Genomic DNA, 21,200 nt, shown 5'->3' with positions numbered 1-21,200 from the left:
AACATTTCTAAACGAAGCAAACTAGGCCATCAGTACCATTTTCATGTATTTGTACAACTTTTTGTACAGGTACACGATGCTTTTTAAGCCAGTGGGTCAATGAATTTGTAGGTCCCTTAGGAATGTGATCAGGTCAATTTTCCTAAGGCCTGCCAACATACTTGCTCGTGTAGATTGGCCAGTGACGATGACAGCAGCTCACGGGAGCAAACGGCCGTTCCGTTAATTCCCATTTGGCTGCGACTTCAACATGCCCGCCCACAATTCTCACACACCCACCCAGTGGGACTGACTAGAAATGACAACAGCTGCTGCCAGAGGCTCACGGCCGGTTTATTATTTGGCTGCAGCGTGAATGTACCCACTTGAAGGACAACTCTACGGTGTTCACACTCTCGGAGTCACAACACGTAAGTGCTTAGGTGTCATCAGACTTTATTATCCCTTGTCCACTAAAGGTCCCTGTCTGCTTTGGTATTCAAAGCTTGGCACACTCAAAAACAGGATAGCCTCTCAAATGATGTACTCAAGGCCACACAACCTTTGTGACCACAAACATGACTTTATACAGTCGAAACCCGCAATAACGAAATCGCCGGGGAAACCGGAAAAATTCGTTTTCGCGAGGATTTCGTTGCCGCGAGTACGAGACATAAAAACAGTGATATGGCCAGCAGAACGAAAATTTATTGCCAGAAGTCAGTCAACTTACTTTGCCGACCCTTGCCATGCAACAACTTCAAAGCTCTCCCTTCGCACTGAAAAAAGTGGTCCATTGCCACGTCGTCGTCATGTGCGGCGAAGAAGGACCGAAGAGTGTCGAGGGCATCCAAAACAACCCGCGGGTTGGGTTTCTCCGCGTGCTTGTCTTCTTGGTCCTCGGTGTCGTTAGCTTCGCGCACGCTTTCGATAATGGCCTCGTCGGTCACTTCTTCATGCACGATGACATCGTCATCGGCGCGAACGAACGCATCAACCGTGAGCCCATCTGGGATGTCGATGTCGATGGCTCGAAGTGCCCCCCAGGCGTTGGTCAGCGATAGCGGCACTGCTGGCACTGCGCTGCCAGCACTCTCGCCGTCAAGTGCACCTTCGTCGAAATCTTCGTCTGGTGAAGCTGAAGCGCAATCCGTGCGTGATGCTTGCACGGTGGTGGTGAAGCCCGCGTGCCTGAAGCAGTTCTCAATCAGGGAAGGGGATGTCGCAACCCATGCGGCGGCCACCATCTCGAAGGCCATGCACAAATTCACGTCGGTGGGACGCTTGTGGTGGAGGTTCAGTAGCAGACGCTGGATCAACCTCTCCCTGTAGGCGCACTTCACGCTGCGAATTACGCCTTGATCGAGCGGCTGCAGAACGGAAGTGCAGTTTGGTGGAAAAAAAACCAAGCGCACGTTCGTGAGCTCCGTCTCGTCCATGTGGTGGGCGCTGCAGTTATCTAAAAAAAGGGCCACCGACCTGCCCGCCTTGCGCATGTCGGCATCGAACGCCTCAACCCAGCTGGAGAAAAGAGCGCGAGACATCCACGCCTTCTTATTAGCGGCGTACTGAACGGGCAGCGAGCGGCGGTTTCCTTTGAAGCAGCGGGGCTTCTCGCTCCGGCCGATGACTAGAAGTGGCCGCTTGTCTGTGCCGTCCATATTGCAGCACAACAAAATGGTAACGCGTTGCTTGCTGTGCTTGCCTCCATGGCATTTCTGGCCTTTCAATTCCAGGGTCTTCGACGGGAGCATTTGAAAGAACAACGCCGTCTCGTCCGCGTTGTACACGTCGCAGGGCTGGTACTGGTCGAGTACTTCTCTGTTGGTCAGCAGCCATGACGACGTTGTTACAGGGTCAACGCTTGCTGCTTCTCCCGAAATCGCCTTGGCCACGATGTCGTGCCGGGCTTTAAAGCGACCCAACCATCCAACGCTTGCTCGGAACTGGTCGTGCCCGAGGATGCAGGCAAAGTCCAGTGCCTTCTGCTGTAGTATTTTTCCCGTAAGTGGCACTCTGTTGGCACGCTGTTCGCAAAACCACGCGAACACCGCCTTATCGACGTCCGGAAAGGCCGCCGCGGTCACCGTCTTGTTCTGCGCACGTGCGCCATTATCAAGCGCAGCGAGAATGGCATCTTTGCCCTTCAATATGGTCGAAAGCGAGCTGCACGCAATTCCATACTCGTCGGCGATGTCTTTCTTTTTTCTGCCCTTATCAACTTCTGCAATGATGGCAGCTTTATCGTGAAGCGTCAGAAACTTCCGCTTTTTGGCTGGTATCGGCATCTTAGCAAGATCCGATGGGCCGGTCGCCACACACACAACGAACTCACGAACTCGCGTGTGCGATGCTACGGAAGTGACGGAATGACGGAAGCAACGCAGGATAGGATTGTGTCGCCCCCTAAGGGTGTCGCTCCAAGGCTGCTTAACATGATGATGATATTGTTGCCGTTCTTTTCTTTCTCCGCGATAACGGAGAATCCGCTCCCGGCGTCAAGCTTTTCTCAGGCACAATTGTAACTTCGTCTCGATTTCGCCACCAGTCCCAGTCTTCTCTTCGTCGTTTTGATTGATTCGAACTGTTGGTGTTGCTTTGGCCTGTTGAGCTCGTCCGATGGCGCCGTCTGGTGGCACCGCTGACCGTATCAGCATGATTGTTTGCCATCGCCTGCTGCAGTGTGGCCAGGCATGTTGCCTGACACAGACCCCATCGCCGATTTATGTAAACAAAAATGGCGGTACCCACGCTAGCACGCCAAAAGCAGACGTTTACGAATTTTGAGTGCGCACAACACGCGTACTAGCATATTTTTGACAGTTAACCTTTGACGGGCGGATAAAATAAGGCCCGCACCGCAGTAGAAAATTCGTTAATGCGGGATCGCTGTTGAAAAACATTTCGTTGCCGCGAGATATGAAATACATGGGCTTCTATGGACGTTCGCCGGGGATCCGGAAATATTTCGTTGCCGCGGGGATTTCGTACTTGCGGGATTTCGTTATTGCGGGTTTCGACTGTATAACATTTTAAAAATGAAAAATAACACTTTCACATTGCTGTGAAGGTGCGTAAAACACACGGACAACACGTGAGTCCAAGTCCGCAAGACTGTCAATTATTGCAGAATTATAAGTTAGCAAAACTCGTCAATTACAAATTGCAAATTGTACATTTATACAAAAGTGCACGGGCGCAGGGGCCAGTGGCAATTAAAATGCACTGCCGGCAATGTCATAGTGATAAAACAAATAAAAAAGGGCCATGCAAATATTGTGAAAACGACCATAAAAAAAATTGTAACACATCATCCAAGCTCTCAAGACTGAAGAGATGGTTAAAGTGAACAAGGCAAACTGTAATGACATGAAGGAGATGATATGTAGTATACATGCTACCACTTGTAAATGCTTCCGTCAATCATGTCACAACTCGTGACACTATACAAAGCCAGGATGAAGCAGGGTGGAAGAGTTTTCATCAGACCATGCCAGCACTGATGCTCTGAATCATCTCTTGCATCTTCTTCAGCTTGTCCAAGTCGGCGGCCATCTTTGCAGCCTGCTTGGTCTTGCTCTGGAGTGCTTCTTCCTTTTTCTGGTACTTGATTTCGAGAGTTTGCAGCTGCGTTGAGAGAAAAAGAGAAAGAATGTTTCTATCAGACAATGAAATATTTCAAGGAAGCGGGCTGGCATGGTATCATAGATCCTTGAGTGGGGCAAACAAAAGGATAATAGTTGCAAATGTCTGCTTAGATTCAGGGTGTAGCTATATAGTATCCTGGACAATGAGTAGTGCTGTTTCCAGTAAGGGGATGGTTTGATGGCTTAGGTAAGCACTGCACATTAAAAATCTGAAATTTTTTTAACATAGTTTTGCCTGCCACAGTAGAACCTCCTTACAAGAGACGCTGTTACAAGAGTTGGTTATAAGAGACATTTTAAAATGGTTTGGTTGGTTTTCTTATGTTCACCATGTTAGCAACATTGCATACAAGATACACGGTTACAAGAAACACTCTGTTACTGAAGACAACTTTTTGGGGTCCCAAGAGTGAATTCTACACCAATTAGAAGACACTTTATAGGGGGGGCCTTATATGAAGGACCTTGTGGAAAACTGCCCTGAACAGGAAGCTTGGGCCTGCATCCAAGAGACCGCAGAGGTTCCAGAGACTTTTGAGGAGCTTGTCTGCAGATGTGGACTTGTCTGCGCGTTCGAGGAGCCTACAGATCATGCGATCTTCACGCAAGTAAATGGTGCCATAGAGGATGAACTAGAGGAGTAAGATGACGACGGTATTGTAGGACAGAAAGTGTCGGCAGTTAAGGCTGACAATTGTCCAAGAGCACTTTAATGGCATTGCGAGAACAGGAACACCTGCAAAGTGAAGGGCTTTACCTACAAAAGTTGGGAAGGAAGCTAATACAACCTGCAGTCCCTAAAACTAATACGAATGAATTTTTTAAGCCATAGCGAGAATTTTCTTGTCGGCCTGTCTGAATATGCTTTGATCCTGATTTGTAACAAAGTGATTACATTCAACTCACCACCGACGGTGTTTAGAGTTTTTGGTTACAAGAGACATTGGTTACAGAAGACATGTTTCCCGGATCCCCTGAGTGGCTATTGTAACGAGGTATTACTGTATATACAAACTGAAGTCACATAAAAAATACCTTACACTAAAAAAATTCAGCAGAAGTTGACGTTGCATCTACCTTTTTCTAGTAATGGTTTACGCATGCGCACACTGCCGATCTGCCTTTTGGGGGGTGCCTCGGGTGATATAAGCAAACGTGTGCATCCTCAGATTTCTGCTGGGGCAGCAGCTATTGCTTTCTGGCGCTGCATCTTTTTTTAACACGAAAGTGTTTTATTCCCGGATGCACGAAGATTTCACTGACGTCATATCCGTCACGGAAGTGACGCCTGTACAACAAAGCAAGCGGCCTGTAAAGGGTGCACCCCTGCACAGAGGGTCTTGTTGCGGGAAGCAACCTTTAATACTACAGAGTATGTCATGCTTAGGGTTGTTCGTTTGCGGGTTTTATATTTCATAACGAAAGTGTTTTATGCCGCGATACGCCAAGATTTCACTGACGTCATATCAGTCACGGAAACGACGCCAGTGCACCTTTGCTGAAGCGACCCGCCAGCAGGACGTCGCTCGCCAAGCACACCCACAAGACAGCCGCCGACCCGCAAATCATGCTCAGCTGCAGATTTCGCTGCACATTTCACTTTCGCATTTGACCGATTCCTATCACAGAGGAATCAACCACAGTTTTTTCCCCAATTTTTCAACCAGAAAGCTTGTACAGGGGTTGAAGCAAGCTTGAGCCTTGTGGGGCTGCTCAAGGAGCAGGAATAACACTGTTTTTGGGAAGCATTGGAGCAGTAACAGAGGAGTTTGGGAGCAGCCCTGGAGCACCAAAAGACGAATTTTGGAGCAGGTTTCTATCAAACATCACTTATTTGCAATTTTTCATTTCTGGCAAGCATAAAAAACAAAAATTCAAATGGCTTTTATTCAACATTTAATCAATGCTGAGCAACCTTTTAAGAAAAATATGCCCCCAGAATTAAAGCATCATAGCTGACAAAGAAACAACTGCAGATATAATTGAACAAATTATATCGTACAATAGGAACATTCCTTGAGGTATAACAGCAACATTTTGAACAAAGAAATGTTCCTGTTATTACAACACCATTACAGCCATGAGAACTAGCAAAAAAAAAACAAAAAAAAAACAGAGATGAACCCTGCAACTCAAGGTTATTAACTGGGAAAAGAATTTTGGCTGCTATTAGCTCTATCAAGCCATCACACTTCATCTCACTGAAATTGGTAGAGAAAGCTTGCCTCACACAGCGACAGAAAACTTCCCTCTTGTTCCGAGTTGCTTACCGACAGCAAGTGACCCAACCATGTCCAGGCGTAAAAACCTTCCTTTTTAAGTGTGAATACACTTTATAAGCGACCCCAAACCATCCACCGCCGGCGTCGGCGGCGGCGGCGTCCGCAGCGCTCTTTAAAGAAGAAACAGCGTCCGGCGCCAGGTTTCGATCCGAGGACTTTGCGGGCCGCAGCCCGACGCTCTACCGAATAAGCTACGGACGCGACGCTGATATTGTCAGTAACGCGCCTTATATCTTTAACGCATTCAAACTACGTCGTCAGCGGCGTGCGTTGGCGACTCAGCGATGTCGCAGTTGCGCACATCGCAACATGCATTCAGCACACACAAACCTGCGTGACGAGAAGAACGAGCTTGATGCTCGAATGAGCCATCTGCAGGGAGTTCCCCAGGGGCTCCACTGCTCCGTTGAGGAGGGAGAGGAGGGGCTGAAGGGGGCTGGGCGTACGGGCGGCGAACTCCTGTCGGAACTCGGGCACCGATAATATGGTGGTCAGGACGTTGATGGTCTTGAGAGAAAGAAAAGGGGGAGAGAAAAAAAAAAAAGCACATTACCCATAAACATTTATTCAATGATGATGATGATGTTTAAATGTTAAAGGAGCCATGAAGACAAAATACAAGTTGGGTTTATTAGAAAGACTGCTTAGTCCCGATAACAATGATACCAATACCATCGCAATCTTCGAACAAATAACGGAGATATTAAAGAAAACGTGTGAAGCAGTCGCGGCCCCCTAGCCAAGTTCCCGCAACTTTTCTACGACGTCACGGAACCTTGGTTGTGCGATTGGCGGCCGCCCAACTGACCGTCGCGACGACACATGACTGGACGTCTGTAATGGGGCCTCTGGTTCCATTTGACCGCATCACTTGAATGCTAACGTGCAGTTAACGCACTGAAAATTATGTTTTATTGTTGGCCCGTATGACGTCATTCTTGCTCATAACACATCACTGTTGTGCGAAATTTGAAAGCTTTTAAATACTTCTTGCGTTTTTTTTCGTTAAAAAACATCTCTTGCGGCTGTAATGGAGCTGAGTGAGATACTCAATCCTAGTTCTTTCAAATTACACGAAGTTGTATTTTCTCTTCATGGCTCCTTTAATGGTGCAAGGCCAGCTAGGGCAAAGAGCGCCAAGAAAGTGTTTTAAGTGCGAATGCACTTTATAAGCGACCCTGAATTCCGTTGACCGCCGTCCGTCCACATAGCAACAGCTGCGGGTGCGCGCGCTCCTCGTCTTCCTTGGCAACGGGGGGAGATGGGCGCGCGCTGCCTGGCCGCTGACATGGCACATACCCACGTGGGGGATTGGCCAGGAATCGGGCGTGAGAAGGGCTAGTGCACCCGCTTAAAGGAGTACTGACACGAAATTTCAAAGCTGAGATCCGCTCTAGCAATCAAGTACAACGACAACACAAATAGGTGTCTGTGAATAAATGCATCTTTCTTTCTTTGTAGTTGTGTGTGTGTGTGTGTGATCTCTCTTTCGCGAACATTACCGAACCGCGCAAATTCAACTCATGCATTCGCACTTTCACATTCTTCCCCTCGGGGAAATGCGGGGAATTTTTGGTGAATAGGTGACAACTAAGTTTGGTTAGGGGGAACACAAATGAAATCAATTAAGTCTATGAGCACGGCTAGTGTAAAGGGCCAGGATGAAGACCAAGAGTGGTTAAAAGATAAACAAGGTGGCTGGTGTATGGGACCAGGGCTACAACTACGGGTGGTTTGAAATGAGCTTTAAGAAGTGAACCTCTGACAGAAACTTAAAGGCGCACTGAACAGAAAACATGGCATCGTCTCCTAGAAAGTATGACAGATGTAATGGAATATGCTGTCGGTAGAGTTCTCTGAAGTGTTTGCATCATGTAATGTCAAGTGCCCTGCATTGAATGAGGATGTGTATCACGGATAGGCCCTCCCCACACCTGCTACACAGGGGTCTTGGAGATCCTGTGAGCAGGTGTGAGTATGTTACATGTGTATGGAGGTATCCGCAACCTAGCTAAGGTAACTTCAATGTGTCTGTTGTGTGAGTAACTAGCGTATGATCCCAAGTGTGGTTTTATTAAGTGTAGTTTGTTGTCTGTCTGTTCGATCCAGTCTGTTTGCCAAGTTTTACGGAGTTGCTGTCTAATGTGTGGCTCGAGGTCTGTGTAAGATAGTGTTGCCATGTGTACTGTATTTCGGAGTGCAGCACTGGCGGCCATTTCATCCGCCAGTTTATTTCCGCCAATGCCAGAGTGGCCTGGCACACAACACACAGTCACCCCAAGGTTTGAAGAATACGCTAGCATAACTGATTTGAAGACAAGATTAATGACATGGTTTTTCGATGACTTTCCGGATGACAACGTACGGACAATGCTCAGCGAATCTGTATAGATGATGGATTTAGGAATATGATGTTCAACTATGTGACTTACAACTAGACAGATGCCATATGCTTCTGCCGTAAATGTACTTGTCTTTACATTCATGGTTCTATCTGCTTAAAAATTGGGTCCATGCGCAGCACAAGACACAGCAGTGAACGTTTTAGACGCATCACTGAAAAACTCTGCAGCCCTGTATTTATCCTGCAGATACTTGAAATGCTGCGAAATCCCACTTCTTGGTGTCCTGTTCTTATTGCATTGTAAGAAAGACAAGTCACATGACACAGGACGAAGATGCCACGGTGCTATAAGATCAGAGAGAGATGATTTGAATGTGTCTAAAAAGGAGACCTCATGAATAGTCACCTCGTCCCTCACACTCTGCGAGAAGGGAACAGAAATTGATTGGTGGTCTAAAAAGAGTTGCGGATGTATCGTTAAAAACCAGTTTAAAGGGATGGTTATTCATTGATATTTTGGAGGCATATACAGTGTAGACCATTTATAACGTAACCGCTTATAGTGCGGGGCCGGATATAACGCGGTTTTTGTGAACACCGGTTCACCTCCCATAGAACTCAATGCATAAGCATACCGCTTAGAATGCGGCTGGCCGAAGCACAATACCATTTATAGTGCAGTTTTCTGGTGGGACTGCTGATCGACCGGCGTAGCTGGGGCATCGTTTTAGGGTAGCAACAGAAAAAAGACAGGATGAAATCGGCCATCTGACACAGCGCGCACCCCTTGCTCTCCTCTAACTTCGACACACAAGAAAAGAATAGGCACCCTTTAGTTCACGCGTATGTGATGACCACAACTGAACCTGCTTGACGCACCTCGGAAGATAGCGACTCCCGTCCCCGTCCGCGATCGGCGTGAACTGTATGACCCGTTTTTGCACACGATTCGTGCACGTCGGCGTTGCGCGTCCGTTTTTTTCACGCTTGTGTCAACGATTTTAGCGCTCGCGGTGGCTTCTTCGCGTGGCAGTGGGAGGAGCCTGACGACTTGCACCAATGGCGAGATGCGCACCTTATGGCAGGAGATCCGAAACGCCCCGACCAGCTGGCTGCCGGCGCCAGAGATGTTTAGGCCTACCACCGCGGTGTTTTTTGATGGCACTTTAACAAGGAACGTGGGTGGCAGTTTATATTCCTCGTTTCGCCCATATATACCAGCCCTTTTCTTGAGTGAGCATCCTCGCTTGCGCCTCGTGCGGCATTTCAGCGAGCAACTAGACGAGGTCACTCCCTTAGAGAACGTTTTGCTGATAAGCCACCGCTCTTTCACTTTCCGGACAAGCGAGCCGCGCGAAGCCGCAAGATTTCCAGCAGCAGTACGCTGGGCTGATAAACAGCCGCCTTCGGCATCGTGGACACAAGGTGCAATTAAAAAAAAAAAAAACTGTTGGCGAAGCTATCACGCTTCGCGGCATCTGTTCATAGACGCTAAAAATGCAACTACGATCCTCCAAAACACGAACACAACGGAAGTTAAAGCCGTGCTCACTGTTTGTATGACCGCACTTGCAATGTGTAAGACCCTGCAGCAGCGGCTGATGTGAAAAAACAAGAAAAAAAAAAAAAACCATGATAAAAACCAGGCTTTTGCTTTTAAGTGCCGCGCGTTTGAGTGATGATAAATAAAGGATGACTTGAGAGGTAGGGTACGATGTGGTTGGATTCGCGCATGTTTTGGTTATAGTGCGGTACCGCTTATACTGCAGATTTCTGTGGCTCCCGCAACATACGTTATAAGCGGTCTATACTGTAGAAGGTTCACTCATTAAAAGATTACGGTAATGGTCCGTAACCTGAGGGTACACAGATCATAATTTAGGTGACTATCACAGTGGCCAGAGATGGCTGAGAAGCAGCTGCTGTTGAAACCAAAGTAAGTCTGAAAATCGCAAAGCTGCAGTAAAGACACGCGAGCCTCACTTTTTAAACTGCAGGATTTGTTTGCCTCACATTAATTTCCTGATTTGTGTTTGCGCATGCACTTTCTGTCAAGGCAGACAAAAAAAAAAAAAAAAAAAAGGCACAAGTGCAGACAAAGAGAAACAAACACAAAAATGGGAAACTAGTGCACGACTTCAATTGAATTCACAACTATGCATTGAGAGAGATAATTGTACAGCACATTTCTTTCAGTAACGCAGAAAATTTAAAGAAATGCATTTTTTTCCCTGTAGTACAGCAGCAGCTGGTGTTGCAATGTGTCTGACCTGCACTGTACCATCAATCGTGAAGAATCAAAAAGTAGAAACTATTTAAATTTGAGGGTTTAAAGGGCTGGTGAAGAGCTTTTCAAAAAAATTATGTTGGGGGCATTACTTTATGGTTTTCTTGACGCTGAATTCGAAAAACGCGTTTATTTTATGTGTAAATACACCCAAACCTTCTTTTTTCGTCAAAATAAACGACGCCTGCCCGGCGGCGCGGTCAGAGCGCTGGCTGCCTTTCAGGATTGGCCGGCTGCAGATGACGTCATATTCGGAAGTGCCGGCCCTGCCGCGACCGCTCCACCTGAAGATCTCATCGATCTCATTCTGTTCCCGTTCAGATATGGGCCAGAAGGACCTCTGGTGAATGGAGGGTTCACACAATCTTTCCTTAGAATATGAGAGTCTGAGGGAAGTATAAGCGCAACAAGTTCGCTCGCGGCGAGCTTGAGAAAGAGGTTCTCCCCCGACGTCTCATGGCCGACTTATGCTTCTCGGGTGCAGGGAAGTTGTGCAGATATTGGTTCGCCGCTTTTACCACCAGCGCTAGTCACAACTCCTGGCACATTTTTTCGACACACCATCATCCCCTTCTTCGCATGTGCGACTTTGTTTTTGCATTCGGGCAGGCGGTACAACAAGCTGTGTGCAGCGGCCTGCGATGCGTACAAGCAGCAGCTAGCGAGCGGCCGGTCGCTGCGTCGCGCGGAGGTGCTGGTGCCGGGTCGCTGCGCGGCCGGTCAGCGGAACGTGTCAGTGCTGCACAAACGCAGTTTTAGAATAGGAGAACCGAACTGTTGTGGTTACCCGAAAGGTAGCGGAATCAAAACGCAGCACACTTGTCGCCGACGAACTTTAGAAAAACACCTTCCCGAACAGCTCCAGCCAGCTTCGGTTGCACGGATCGCCTCGGAGGTTGGGAACTTTATGCTTAGCACCGAGACCGATATTTGGTCACTGCTACCTCTACAATCGCGAATGACTATCCTTAAAACAGTTTTTCACCGCACTATCATCCCATTTCTCGCGTGCGCACCTTATTTTCACGTTGATAGTCATTCTAGCCATCGGTGCTATGTTCATTCTTGCGCGCAGGTAACGCCATCCGTCGGCCTCTCGCCGCATCTCGTGCTCGGGCAGGTTGCTGCCGACGACGCGCCGCGCGACCGGTCGGCGCTCCGCATCGCGATACAAATTCGATCACCTCTTTCAAAATCACCTTGGATGACAATCCCTAGCACAATTTTTCACCACACTATTCATCCACTCTCTCGCACGTTCACTTGCTTTTGTCGACGGCCTTGATACTGGCCGGCAGCGAAGAGCGGTCGCTGCCGCGGCATGCGTGGTGCGTGCGAGCCGTTTCGTGCGCCGTACGGGAATGCACGACCGGCGAGTGTGCGGAGCGCTTCTGCGCGCAGAAAACGCTTCATGCTTTCAGCTTGCTTGATTTCTTCTTAAAATCTAGCTACTCAGCTCAGTTTCCGTCACAGCCAACAACATCGATCGGCAAAACGAGCAAGAAGTTCGCGAAGCCCTGAGCGCTGCGGTCCCACGAATTTTTAATCCCCTTATAATAATGGGTCAGGAACTAGGGGTACCTGCATATTTGTTCGAGCCAGTCTCTTCGCGTATGAAGCACAGAGCACCCGACGACACGGCCGGCCCTGCGACTACTCGTGAAGGCAATGTAGTAGCCACGGGCGCTCGGGTAGGAAATCTCTGGTATCTAGGAGTCGCTTTAGGGAAGCACACAGTAGCATTACGGTTGAAAATCGACGCGGTAGCAACTCTACACAATTGAGATTATTAAAGGGCACATTGCACGTCTGCTTAATTCGGAACTTCGCTGAGAAAACTGGGACACAGCGAAGCGGCGGCGCACGCCGCTGGCCGTCTTCCGAATACGACGCTAGTTCCGGTCGCTGCCTCTCGGTTTCTCGCTCTTCCGGCGGCACAGCCGCGAGCGGTGGGCGGGGCGTCGGGTCAACTTTATCGACGAATATCTCAGTCCCCAAGTGAGATATGACGAAAATTTTTTTACAGTCATAAACTGTATGTATGTGTATGTATGTTTGTGTTTATTGGCGCAAGGGTAACTAGGACCAAAGAGCGCCAAAACTATGTTAAGTGGTCCGTCAATAGTCAGGTTTGAGCTTAAAATATGTATGAAATGAGTATGATATATCCTAAAATACTGTATATATGGGTGTAGAGGGCCTGTAGACTAAAAAATGGAGATGTTCATAATGGCGGATGAAAGGGATTGTGAATGGAACGCGACTGTAGCTCGAGCCGAAGAGCACGCTACGGCAGCGGGCCCCTCGTGCGAACAATGAAAACATGAAGGCTTTGCTCAATGCTTGTAGGCTCTGAGGTCACGCACTGTACGAAATGAGCTTTAAAAACTTGACATCTGCAAGATAACTTAAAAGGGACTTGTTTGTGAACATAGGTTCATCTCCTAAGAACAGTGACGGGTGTAGCGGAATGTTGTAAGTATAGATTTTAGGGAAATGCCGTTTTCTGGCCTCATTGCAGGATGCGCACTCAATTAACACATGAAGGACGGAGAGCCGGTCCCCACACTTATCACAAACCGGTAGGGGTGTGCTATTTAAAAGATATGCGTGCGTAGCGTAAGTGTGGCCGATGCGTAGTCTGCAAATCGATACTTCAATGAACTGTTTTGTTTTTCTGTTGTGTATCTTCCTAGGTGGGGTTTTATTGAGTGGAGCTTGTTTTCTGTGTGTGTGTCCCACGTGTCCTGCCAGCGTTTACGGATTCCCCTTCGGATCACTGGCTTCAGATCGAGGTAAGGGATTTCCGCGACGTCAACACCACTATGGAGGGCCGCCAAAGTGGCGTTCTGGTCGGCAATTTCATTGCCTAGAATGCCACTGTGTCCAGGGATCCAGCAAACAAGTATTTTTAGTTGTAATTTATGAGCAGTCACGAGAGCTTTAAAAAGGTGATTGAGGACAACATTTTTTGTAGGTTTAAAGGAACCTAGTGCCGTAACGACACTTAAGGAGTCTGTGTAGATAACTGATTCTTGTATTTTGTTCTGTGTAATGTGCTCCACTGTGATTAAAATACCATAAGCTTCTGCTGTAAAGATACTGGTATTTTTGTTCAAGGTCCTCGTGCTGGCGAAATCCGGGCCATGTGCAGCACACGACACAGCGGAAGCACACTTCGAGGCATCCGTGTAAAATGAGGTGTATGGATATGTGTGTTGTAGTTGTAAAAAATGCTGGAAGATCAGCTCACGAGGTGCACGGCGCTTATCAATGCGTTTAAAGGATGTGTCACAACGAATCGTTGACATTTCCCAAGGTGGGACTTCGTTGGCGATGGAAGTCTTCATTCCCTCATCGAAAGACACCCCTATTTCCTCTGCAAGGCCTTTGACACGTAAGGATAAAGGGGCAAGGATCGAAGGGCGCGCTAAATACAAATGGGCAGATGAGACGTCATTCAGAAATGAACTGCACGGGTGATGCTTCACAGACATTGTCCTAGTAGCATAGAGCAGTGCTGTATAAGCACGCTGGTGCTCTAGGCACCAGTGGTCACATTCTACATAGAGACTTTGAATTGGACTTGTCCTGAAGGCTCCCGAGGCAAGGCGAAGGCCCAAATGTAGCACTGGGTCCAACATTTTTAGGGCAGTTTTAGATGCAGATCCGTATGTTACGCTTCCGTAGTCTATACGGGACCTAACTAAACTGATAAAGAGGCGTAAAAGGCAGTCTTTATCAGCACCGTAAGACTGATGCGACAAAACTTTTAAAATGTTTATGGTGTTTAGGCATTTCTGTTTGAGTGTTTTTATGTGCCGTATGAATGTTAGCTTTTCGTCAAGTATAACACCTAAACACTTGTGTTCTTTTTTGACGGGAATCCGTTCTCCGTTCAGCGTAATGTCAGGTTCCGGATGGATTCCACGCTGTCTTGTGAATAAAACACATGTACTTTTCTGAGGATTCAGTTTAAAACCATTTTCCTCTGTCCATTTTTGGAGCCTGTTTACACCTAACTGTATTTGCCTTTCACAAATGGACAGGTTGGAAGACCTAAAGCTAATATGAACATCATCAACATTCAGTGAGTAGGAGATTGTGGGTGGCAAGGATTTTCCAAGGGAGTTCATTTTAACTACAAATAGAGTACAGCTTAATACTCCACCTTGGGGAACACCATTTTCTTGTATGTACGTTCTGGATACAACTGTCCCTATTCTTACCCTAAACATTCGCTGTGACAAATAACTTTCAATAGTGTTTAACATACGCCCAGACACACCGAAAGCCTTGAGATCAAGCAGTATGCCGTGGCGCCAAGTTGTGTCATATGCTTTTTCTATGTCAAAGAAAACAGAAAGACAGTGCTGTTTGTGGATGAAAGCATCTTTGACATATGACTCGAAGGCTACCAGCTGGTCAGTTGTGCTTCGACCTGATCGAAAACCCGCCTGACAACTGTCCAGGATGCCGTTATATTCAAGAAAATACATTAGCCTCTTATTTACCATTTTTTCAAAAAGCTTTCCCAAGCAACTTGTTAAAGCTATTGGTCGGTAACTGGCAGGTAGTGAGGCATCTTTACCTTCTTTCAGTACGGCAACTACAACAGCTTCTCTCCAAGCTCTCGGAAAGTATCCTGCCGCCCAAATTTTATTGAAAAAGTGCAAAAGTGTTTGGAGAGTTTCTGTGTGCAGATGTTGTATCATTGCATAGGATATCCTATCTGCCCCCGGTGCTGAAGCCTTACATGTTCCTAGGGCAACCAAAAGCTCTGTTGAAGAAAAATCCGAGTTGTATGGTTCATGGGATGTTCTGTTATCTCTAATCGGTTTTTTCTCCATGGATGATTTGTGTCGTAAAAAAGTTTTCGTGTAGTGAGTAGAACTCGAAATATATTGAAAGTGTTTTGCAAGTGCGTTGGCCTGGTCCTCCAGGGTGTCGCCCGCACTGCTAACCAAGGGTAGGCTGTGTGTTTTATGTCCATTAAGCTTTTTAATTCTATTCCATACCTTGCCTGTATCTGTGTATGAATTGATAGAAGTCACAAAAGAGTGCCAGCTCTCCCTTTTGGCTTGCTGGCGAATGCGCCTTCCTTGTGCTTTCGCGCGTTTGAAGGAAATTAGGTTTTCAGAAGTGGGATACCTGCGGAGGACACCCCATGCCTTATTTTGCGCCTTCCGTGCATGCCGACACTCGTCATTCCACCACGGCCTCCTGGCGTTAGGTGTGGCACCAGATGTTTGTGGAATTGAGCACTCAGCGGCATGAAGTATATGGGCCGTAATCAGTTCACAGGCTTCATCAATGCCCAAATGGCTTAAAGATGTGTATGAAAGCTGAGATAGTTGTTTAAATTTCAGCCAATCTGCAGCAGATTCCCTAAACCTTTTATAGGAGTTGAAGCTGTTAGGGATTTTGTCAATGCTTTTCAGGATGACTGGGAAGTGGTCGCTCCCATAAGGATTATTGTCAACTCCCCATTCAACAGATGGAAAGAGGACAGAAGAGCCGATTGCCAGGTCTATGTGTGAGTATGTGTTGTGTGTAGTGTTGTAGTATGTCGGCTGTTTTTTATTTAGTAGACAAGCTCCGGAAGAAAATAAAAACTTTTCCAGCAAGCGGCCCCGGGCATCTGTCCGTTGAGACCCCCAGAGTTCACTGTGAGCATTAAAGTCGCCTACCAATAAGAAGGGTTCCGGGAGCTCATCTATGAGGGACTCGAATTCTGAGCTCGATAGACGGTAATCCGGGGGAACGTATAAAGAGCAAACTGTTATTAACCTATTAAAGAGGATTGCTCGGACTGCCACAGCTTCGAGGGCAGTGAGCAACTGAAGAGGTGAGCAGGGGACAGACTTTTGCAAGACAATCGCTACACCACCAGAGGAGTGAGTGTAGCAGTCCCTGTCTCTCCTGAATACCGAGTATTGTTTGAGAAAGTTGGTTTGTGTAGGTTTTAAGTGTGTTTCTTGTAGGCATAGGATATTTGGATGGTACTTATTAAGGATTTCGTAGACATCATCGGGGTTTCTAATTAATCCCCTACAGTTCCATTGGATAATGCTTTGAACTGCCATAAAAGGTTAGAAGAAAGGTGCTGAGCATACGTTTTGTTTAGATGGAGATCCCTATGTCACTGAGCCCGAATCAGGGCCAATGACTCGGGGAGCTTGTGATTTTTTGCCGCGGCCAAAACTACCGCGCTGGTCTTTAGATGACTGCGATGCAGGCCGGGATGGCGTGACATCCATGTCCTCATCCGGGTTTTGGGGCATTGACGGGAGGGAGGTTTTACGGCGCCCATCCCGCAACGCGTTTGATGGGATGGCAGAAGATTCAGCCACCACCTTTTTTGATGTGTTGGACATGGCTGCAGAAGAGGCGCCTCCTGTACCCACATCCATTGCCACCGCAGTTTCGGCGGTCGGGGTCTGTCGAGGAGCGACAGCAACGCCACTCCCAGAGCAATTCTGGTCAGGTGCAACGCCTGCGGGCACTGCTGGCGATGCACGAGTTGTTTGGCCTGCCAGGGGCAGCACCTCGAGGGGTGTGTGCGCCACTAAGTCAGTTTCACTATACTGAGTGGCCGCAGAAACCAGACGCCGCCCCACCCCCCGGCGGGCAGCGCTGGCGTAGCTCCCTGAAGGAAGCAGAGCATAACGCTTACGGGCTTCTGGAAATGAAAGATTTTGCGTCACTTTTAGGTTGATGATTTCTTTTTCTTTCTTAAACTCCTGGCAAGAGCGAGAGTATGCTCCATGGGGTCCTCCACAGTTGCTGCACTTTAGTTGTGTGCTTTTGCAGTCGTCAGCATAATGGTCCTGCTCAGAGCACTTTGCACACGTTTGTTTTCCTCGGCACGAATTGCTGCCGTGCCCATACCTCTGGCAGATGAAACAACGTCGCGGGTTTGGTATGTATACTCTGGTCTTACAGCGCAGAAACCCTAGGTTTACGTACTCTGGCAAAGTGCATCGATCAAAGGTCAGTATTATGTGCTTCGTCTTAATTTCGTTTCCGTCCCGTCTAATGGTGATGCGTCGCACAGCGGTTACCCCCTGCTCGCGCAAACCTTCGAGCAGGTCAAAGTCTGTTTCGTTGATCAGTTCTGATTCGGAGATGACACCCTGGCAGCTGTTAAGGGTACGGTGGGGAGTTACTGTGATCTCAAGGTCGGCTAGCTTGGTTTGCTTCAAAAGAGTGTTGGACTGCTCTCTACTCTTGACTTCGATCATCAGGTCTCCAGAACTGAGCTTTTTCGCTTCATAGTTTTTTCCTATCAAACCTTCAATAAATTTTGCAACCAAAAATACAGATTTGCTGGTAACGGGAGTTTCTTTATCAGCTGACTGCATCACTAGGAAGCGTGGGAAGTTGTCAGGGTTGTTGAAGGCGAGGTTAGAAATCGGTTTGAAAATTTCTTCGGTGCGGCCTCGTTTCGGAGGCCGATCAGTTCGTTTGGATGGAATGGAGAAGGAAGCCATAAACTATGGAATGAATTCAGTGGCAAGGCCAGTCACCCACCACGGAGCCCAACAAGGGAACGTGGCTTTGCAGCGCACGCTAACTGTGCGTTGCCACTATAACCCTATGCTCGGGATCTAGGTTGAAGCCTTCGCACAGGGTTAACCCTCGCCGCCTGGGGAAAACGGAGAAATGAAGAAAAGAGAAAATGACAGGACAGGGTTAGGCAGGACAATAGGAAAGCAAAAGAATGGAGAGGAGGACAGGAAAAGGCGACTGGCTGATTCTCCCCAGGTCGGGTCAGACTGGGGGCACCGTCTACGGGAAGCGGGGGCCGAAGTGGTGTGTTGCCTCTGCCAGGGGGCCATAAAGGTCCAAAACAACCCTGGCTTTGGCTCAACCACCAGGATGCCCTTTTCCCCGGACACGGCAAAGCCACGCACAGCCAAGGGCGTGGGTGGGTCCAACCCACATGGGCTCGGGGTCCGCGGTGTCGCCACTACCGTCACCTTGAATAGACAAGGCGCCCCTGCGGGCACAGTCATAAACTATCCAACATACTAATTGTAAAAAACAAACATTTACCCACTTTCAAAACCACTTCACCAGCCCTTTAATGCCCCGAGGCTACACTTTGGCTATAAGGTGCGCTGTAGTGGAGCCCTCCCGATTAATTTTTACCCACTGGGGATCTTTAATGTGCGCCAAAATCTCAACGCATGACTATTTTCACTTTTAGCGCCCATCCGAAAACCAGCTGCCATGGTTAGATTGAACTCACGTCCTTGGGCTCAGCAGCACAACAATGCCTTAACCACTGAGCCACTGCAGCGGGTATCGGCGAAAATTGTCACAAACGTCAACGATCCCAACCCAGTTGACAAACCAGCTGCTAAAGCAACACTACCCACCAAGTCTCTGCCCGTAGCCGGTGAAAATTATCACTGCTGTCCCAACTCGATCGACGCACGAAATCGGCCAAGCTAAATAGAATACCTTTGTCGCTGCCCTTGTAAATGCAGATAAGCAGCGGATGGCAACCAGATGTGCAAAGACAACAAACATGCCGGGGGTGCACAAAAAGCAATTGGCACTAAACCTAAAGAGTTCATACAGGCTTCAAAAGCAAAAATTCAAGGGTTTTCAAGGACTTTCAAGGACCAGGAAACACATTTTCAAGGTCCCCATCTTATGTTTTATCTGGGATTATTTATAACTTTTTCAACAAAATGCAAAATTTCATTATTGCTCAATACCTAAGAACATTATTGCACATTTAGATAGGCGCTATGGGTTCACGAATGCTCCCCAAGCTCTATTTTTTATTTCATAGTTTGTATTTAGAGGTTTTTCTTTTTCCTTTGTGTTTAGCTGAGGCTGTTTGATTTAAAAACTTGGTTAATGTCGCCTGCATCTCCTGCTTTGTCAGCAATACTATCAGCTGAAATTAAATCGAGCAAGAGTTGCATCAAGGCAGGATGAACTATGTACACGTCCACCATTTGCACGTAAAAGCAAATGCAGATGGAGCGTATGAGGCACAGCAAACAAACATGCAATGAGCAAGCATCCACAGACTAGGTGGAAGATGCAAGATAGAGAACAGAAGCTGGCTTTCACTGGATTGTAGTGTGATATGGATTGGATTGCGAAAAGCCTGCTCCCAATGTTGCCTCGTAATAATGAAAATCCACAAAACTTTTTGAAATTTCAAGCAATACACTGAAACTTGATTCTTACAATGTTTCTATACATTTTTAACACCTAAAATCCACAACAAACACTTTAAATTCTTGTGAAAAGACAGGGCCATTGGTTCTCTCCAAAACAATCACAGGTTTTCAAGGACCATTTAAAAATTCCAGGACTTTCCAGGCCTTGAAATTGACACTTCTAAATTCAAGGTTTTCAAGGTTTTCAAGGACCTGTGTGAACCCTGCTAACTTTACTCCACCAACTATCTTTTTGAAAAGTGAAGGTAAAGTCGCCGCGACTTCTTGCGCAACGTGGCGAAAAGAAGAAAAAGAGGCCCCGAAATATTTCAGTGTTGATCCCTCTGCAAATATTTTTTCGCACAAAAGAGCTGAGCAAGTGTTGGTGCTAATTAAAGGGGCTGTCAAACCAAAATACAAGTTTGTTAATAATCAAAGAACTCACCACTCAGCTCTAACCCATCACGAAATATGCTGTTTAGGTGGGGAAAAAAAAAAAGTGTTCAAATATTTTCAAATTTCTTGCCACAGTGATATTATTATGGGCAGGAGTGACATAACTTCCAGGCATTCATGTTTTGTTCGGCGATTTTCAGTTTGCGCGAGTTGCAACTCTGGACGACGCAACACCTTACACTATTGGTGCAAGTAAAAATAGGCAAACCAGACTCACGGTTTGGAGATCGTCCGGCTCTCTCTGCACCTGCTTTTCGGCTATCTTGGCAGCGCAGGAAACGACCACGTAGTGGGACCTGCAGGAAATGCGACACGCAGTAGCTTTTGTCAGCGGAAACACTTGGGTACAATGCAGCTATTCAAGCACAACTCAACCAAAGGGGAGCTTCCCATTTCATTTAAACAAGAAAGTTGGGGCTAGAGCAAGCAGGGAGCAAAATGGCAGCAAAAGTTTAAGGGGGGACACTGCTCTTAAAGGGTCCATGAAGAGAAAATACAACTTTGTTTAACTTTAAAGAGTTGGGCTTCAGTACCTCTCTCCGCTCCATTCCGGCCACGAAAGACGTTTTTTAACCAATAAAAATGCAAGAAATGCTTAAGCACTTCTTGTGTGCTTCTCTCAAGTGCAGTGCCACCTATAACGAAGCCAGCTAGTTTCCTGTACCAAGGACTCCGTTATAATGGCGGTTTATTGGATGTGTTTACGTGTACATATCTACAATGGGTCTACAGCTACCATCATCCTCCATAGGGAGAGCAGCAAAATACCTATAAGGAAGGGTGTCAGACAAGGAGACACAATCTCTCCAATGCTATTCACAGCATGTTTACAAGAAGTATTCACAACGTTGGATTGGGAACAGGTGGGAGTAAGGGTTAATGGAGAATACCTCAGTAACCTCAGATTTGCTGATGACGTTGCCTTGCTAAGTAACTTGGGGGACGAATTGCAAAGCATGCTTTCCGCACTGGGCGAACAGAGTAGAACCGTGGGCCTGAAAATTAATATGCAGAAAACTA

The 21,200-nt window shown here is 47.3% G+C and overlaps 1 protein-coding gene across 2 annotated transcripts in view; it reads right to left on the bottom strand.

The window, feature by feature from the left end:
- Positions 1-415: 415 nt before the first annotated feature.
- Positions 416-21,200, bottom strand: part of LOC144138129 (protein CIP2A homolog) — a 42,743-nt gene continuing 21,958 nt past the window's right edge. For both annotated transcript variants that reach the window (XM_077670250.1, XM_077670249.1), the window contains 3 exons: positions 20,398-20,476; positions 6,239-6,415; positions 416-3,606 (listed from right to left, as the gene is read on the bottom strand). In XM_077670250.1, the coding sequence (XP_077526376.1) occupies positions 3,463-3,606; positions 6,239-6,415; positions 20,398-20,476 (400 nt within the window). In that variant the 3' untranslated portion in view covers positions 416-3,462. The remainder of the gene's footprint in view (positions 3,607-6,238; positions 6,416-20,397; positions 20,477-21,200) is intronic.

The sequence above is a fragment of the Haemaphysalis longicornis genome, unplaced genomic scaffold, assembly GCF_048455015.1.
Source record: "Haemaphysalis longicornis isolate Haplotype H1 unplaced genomic scaffold, Haemaphysalis longicornis Haplotype H1 scaffold_5, whole genome shotgun sequence".
Classification (NCBI taxonomy): domain Eukaryota; kingdom Metazoa; phylum Arthropoda; class Arachnida; order Ixodida; family Ixodidae; genus Haemaphysalis; species Haemaphysalis longicornis.
The sequence above is the reverse complement of the archived record's forward strand: the minus strand, read 5'-3'. Positions and strand labels throughout refer to the sequence as shown.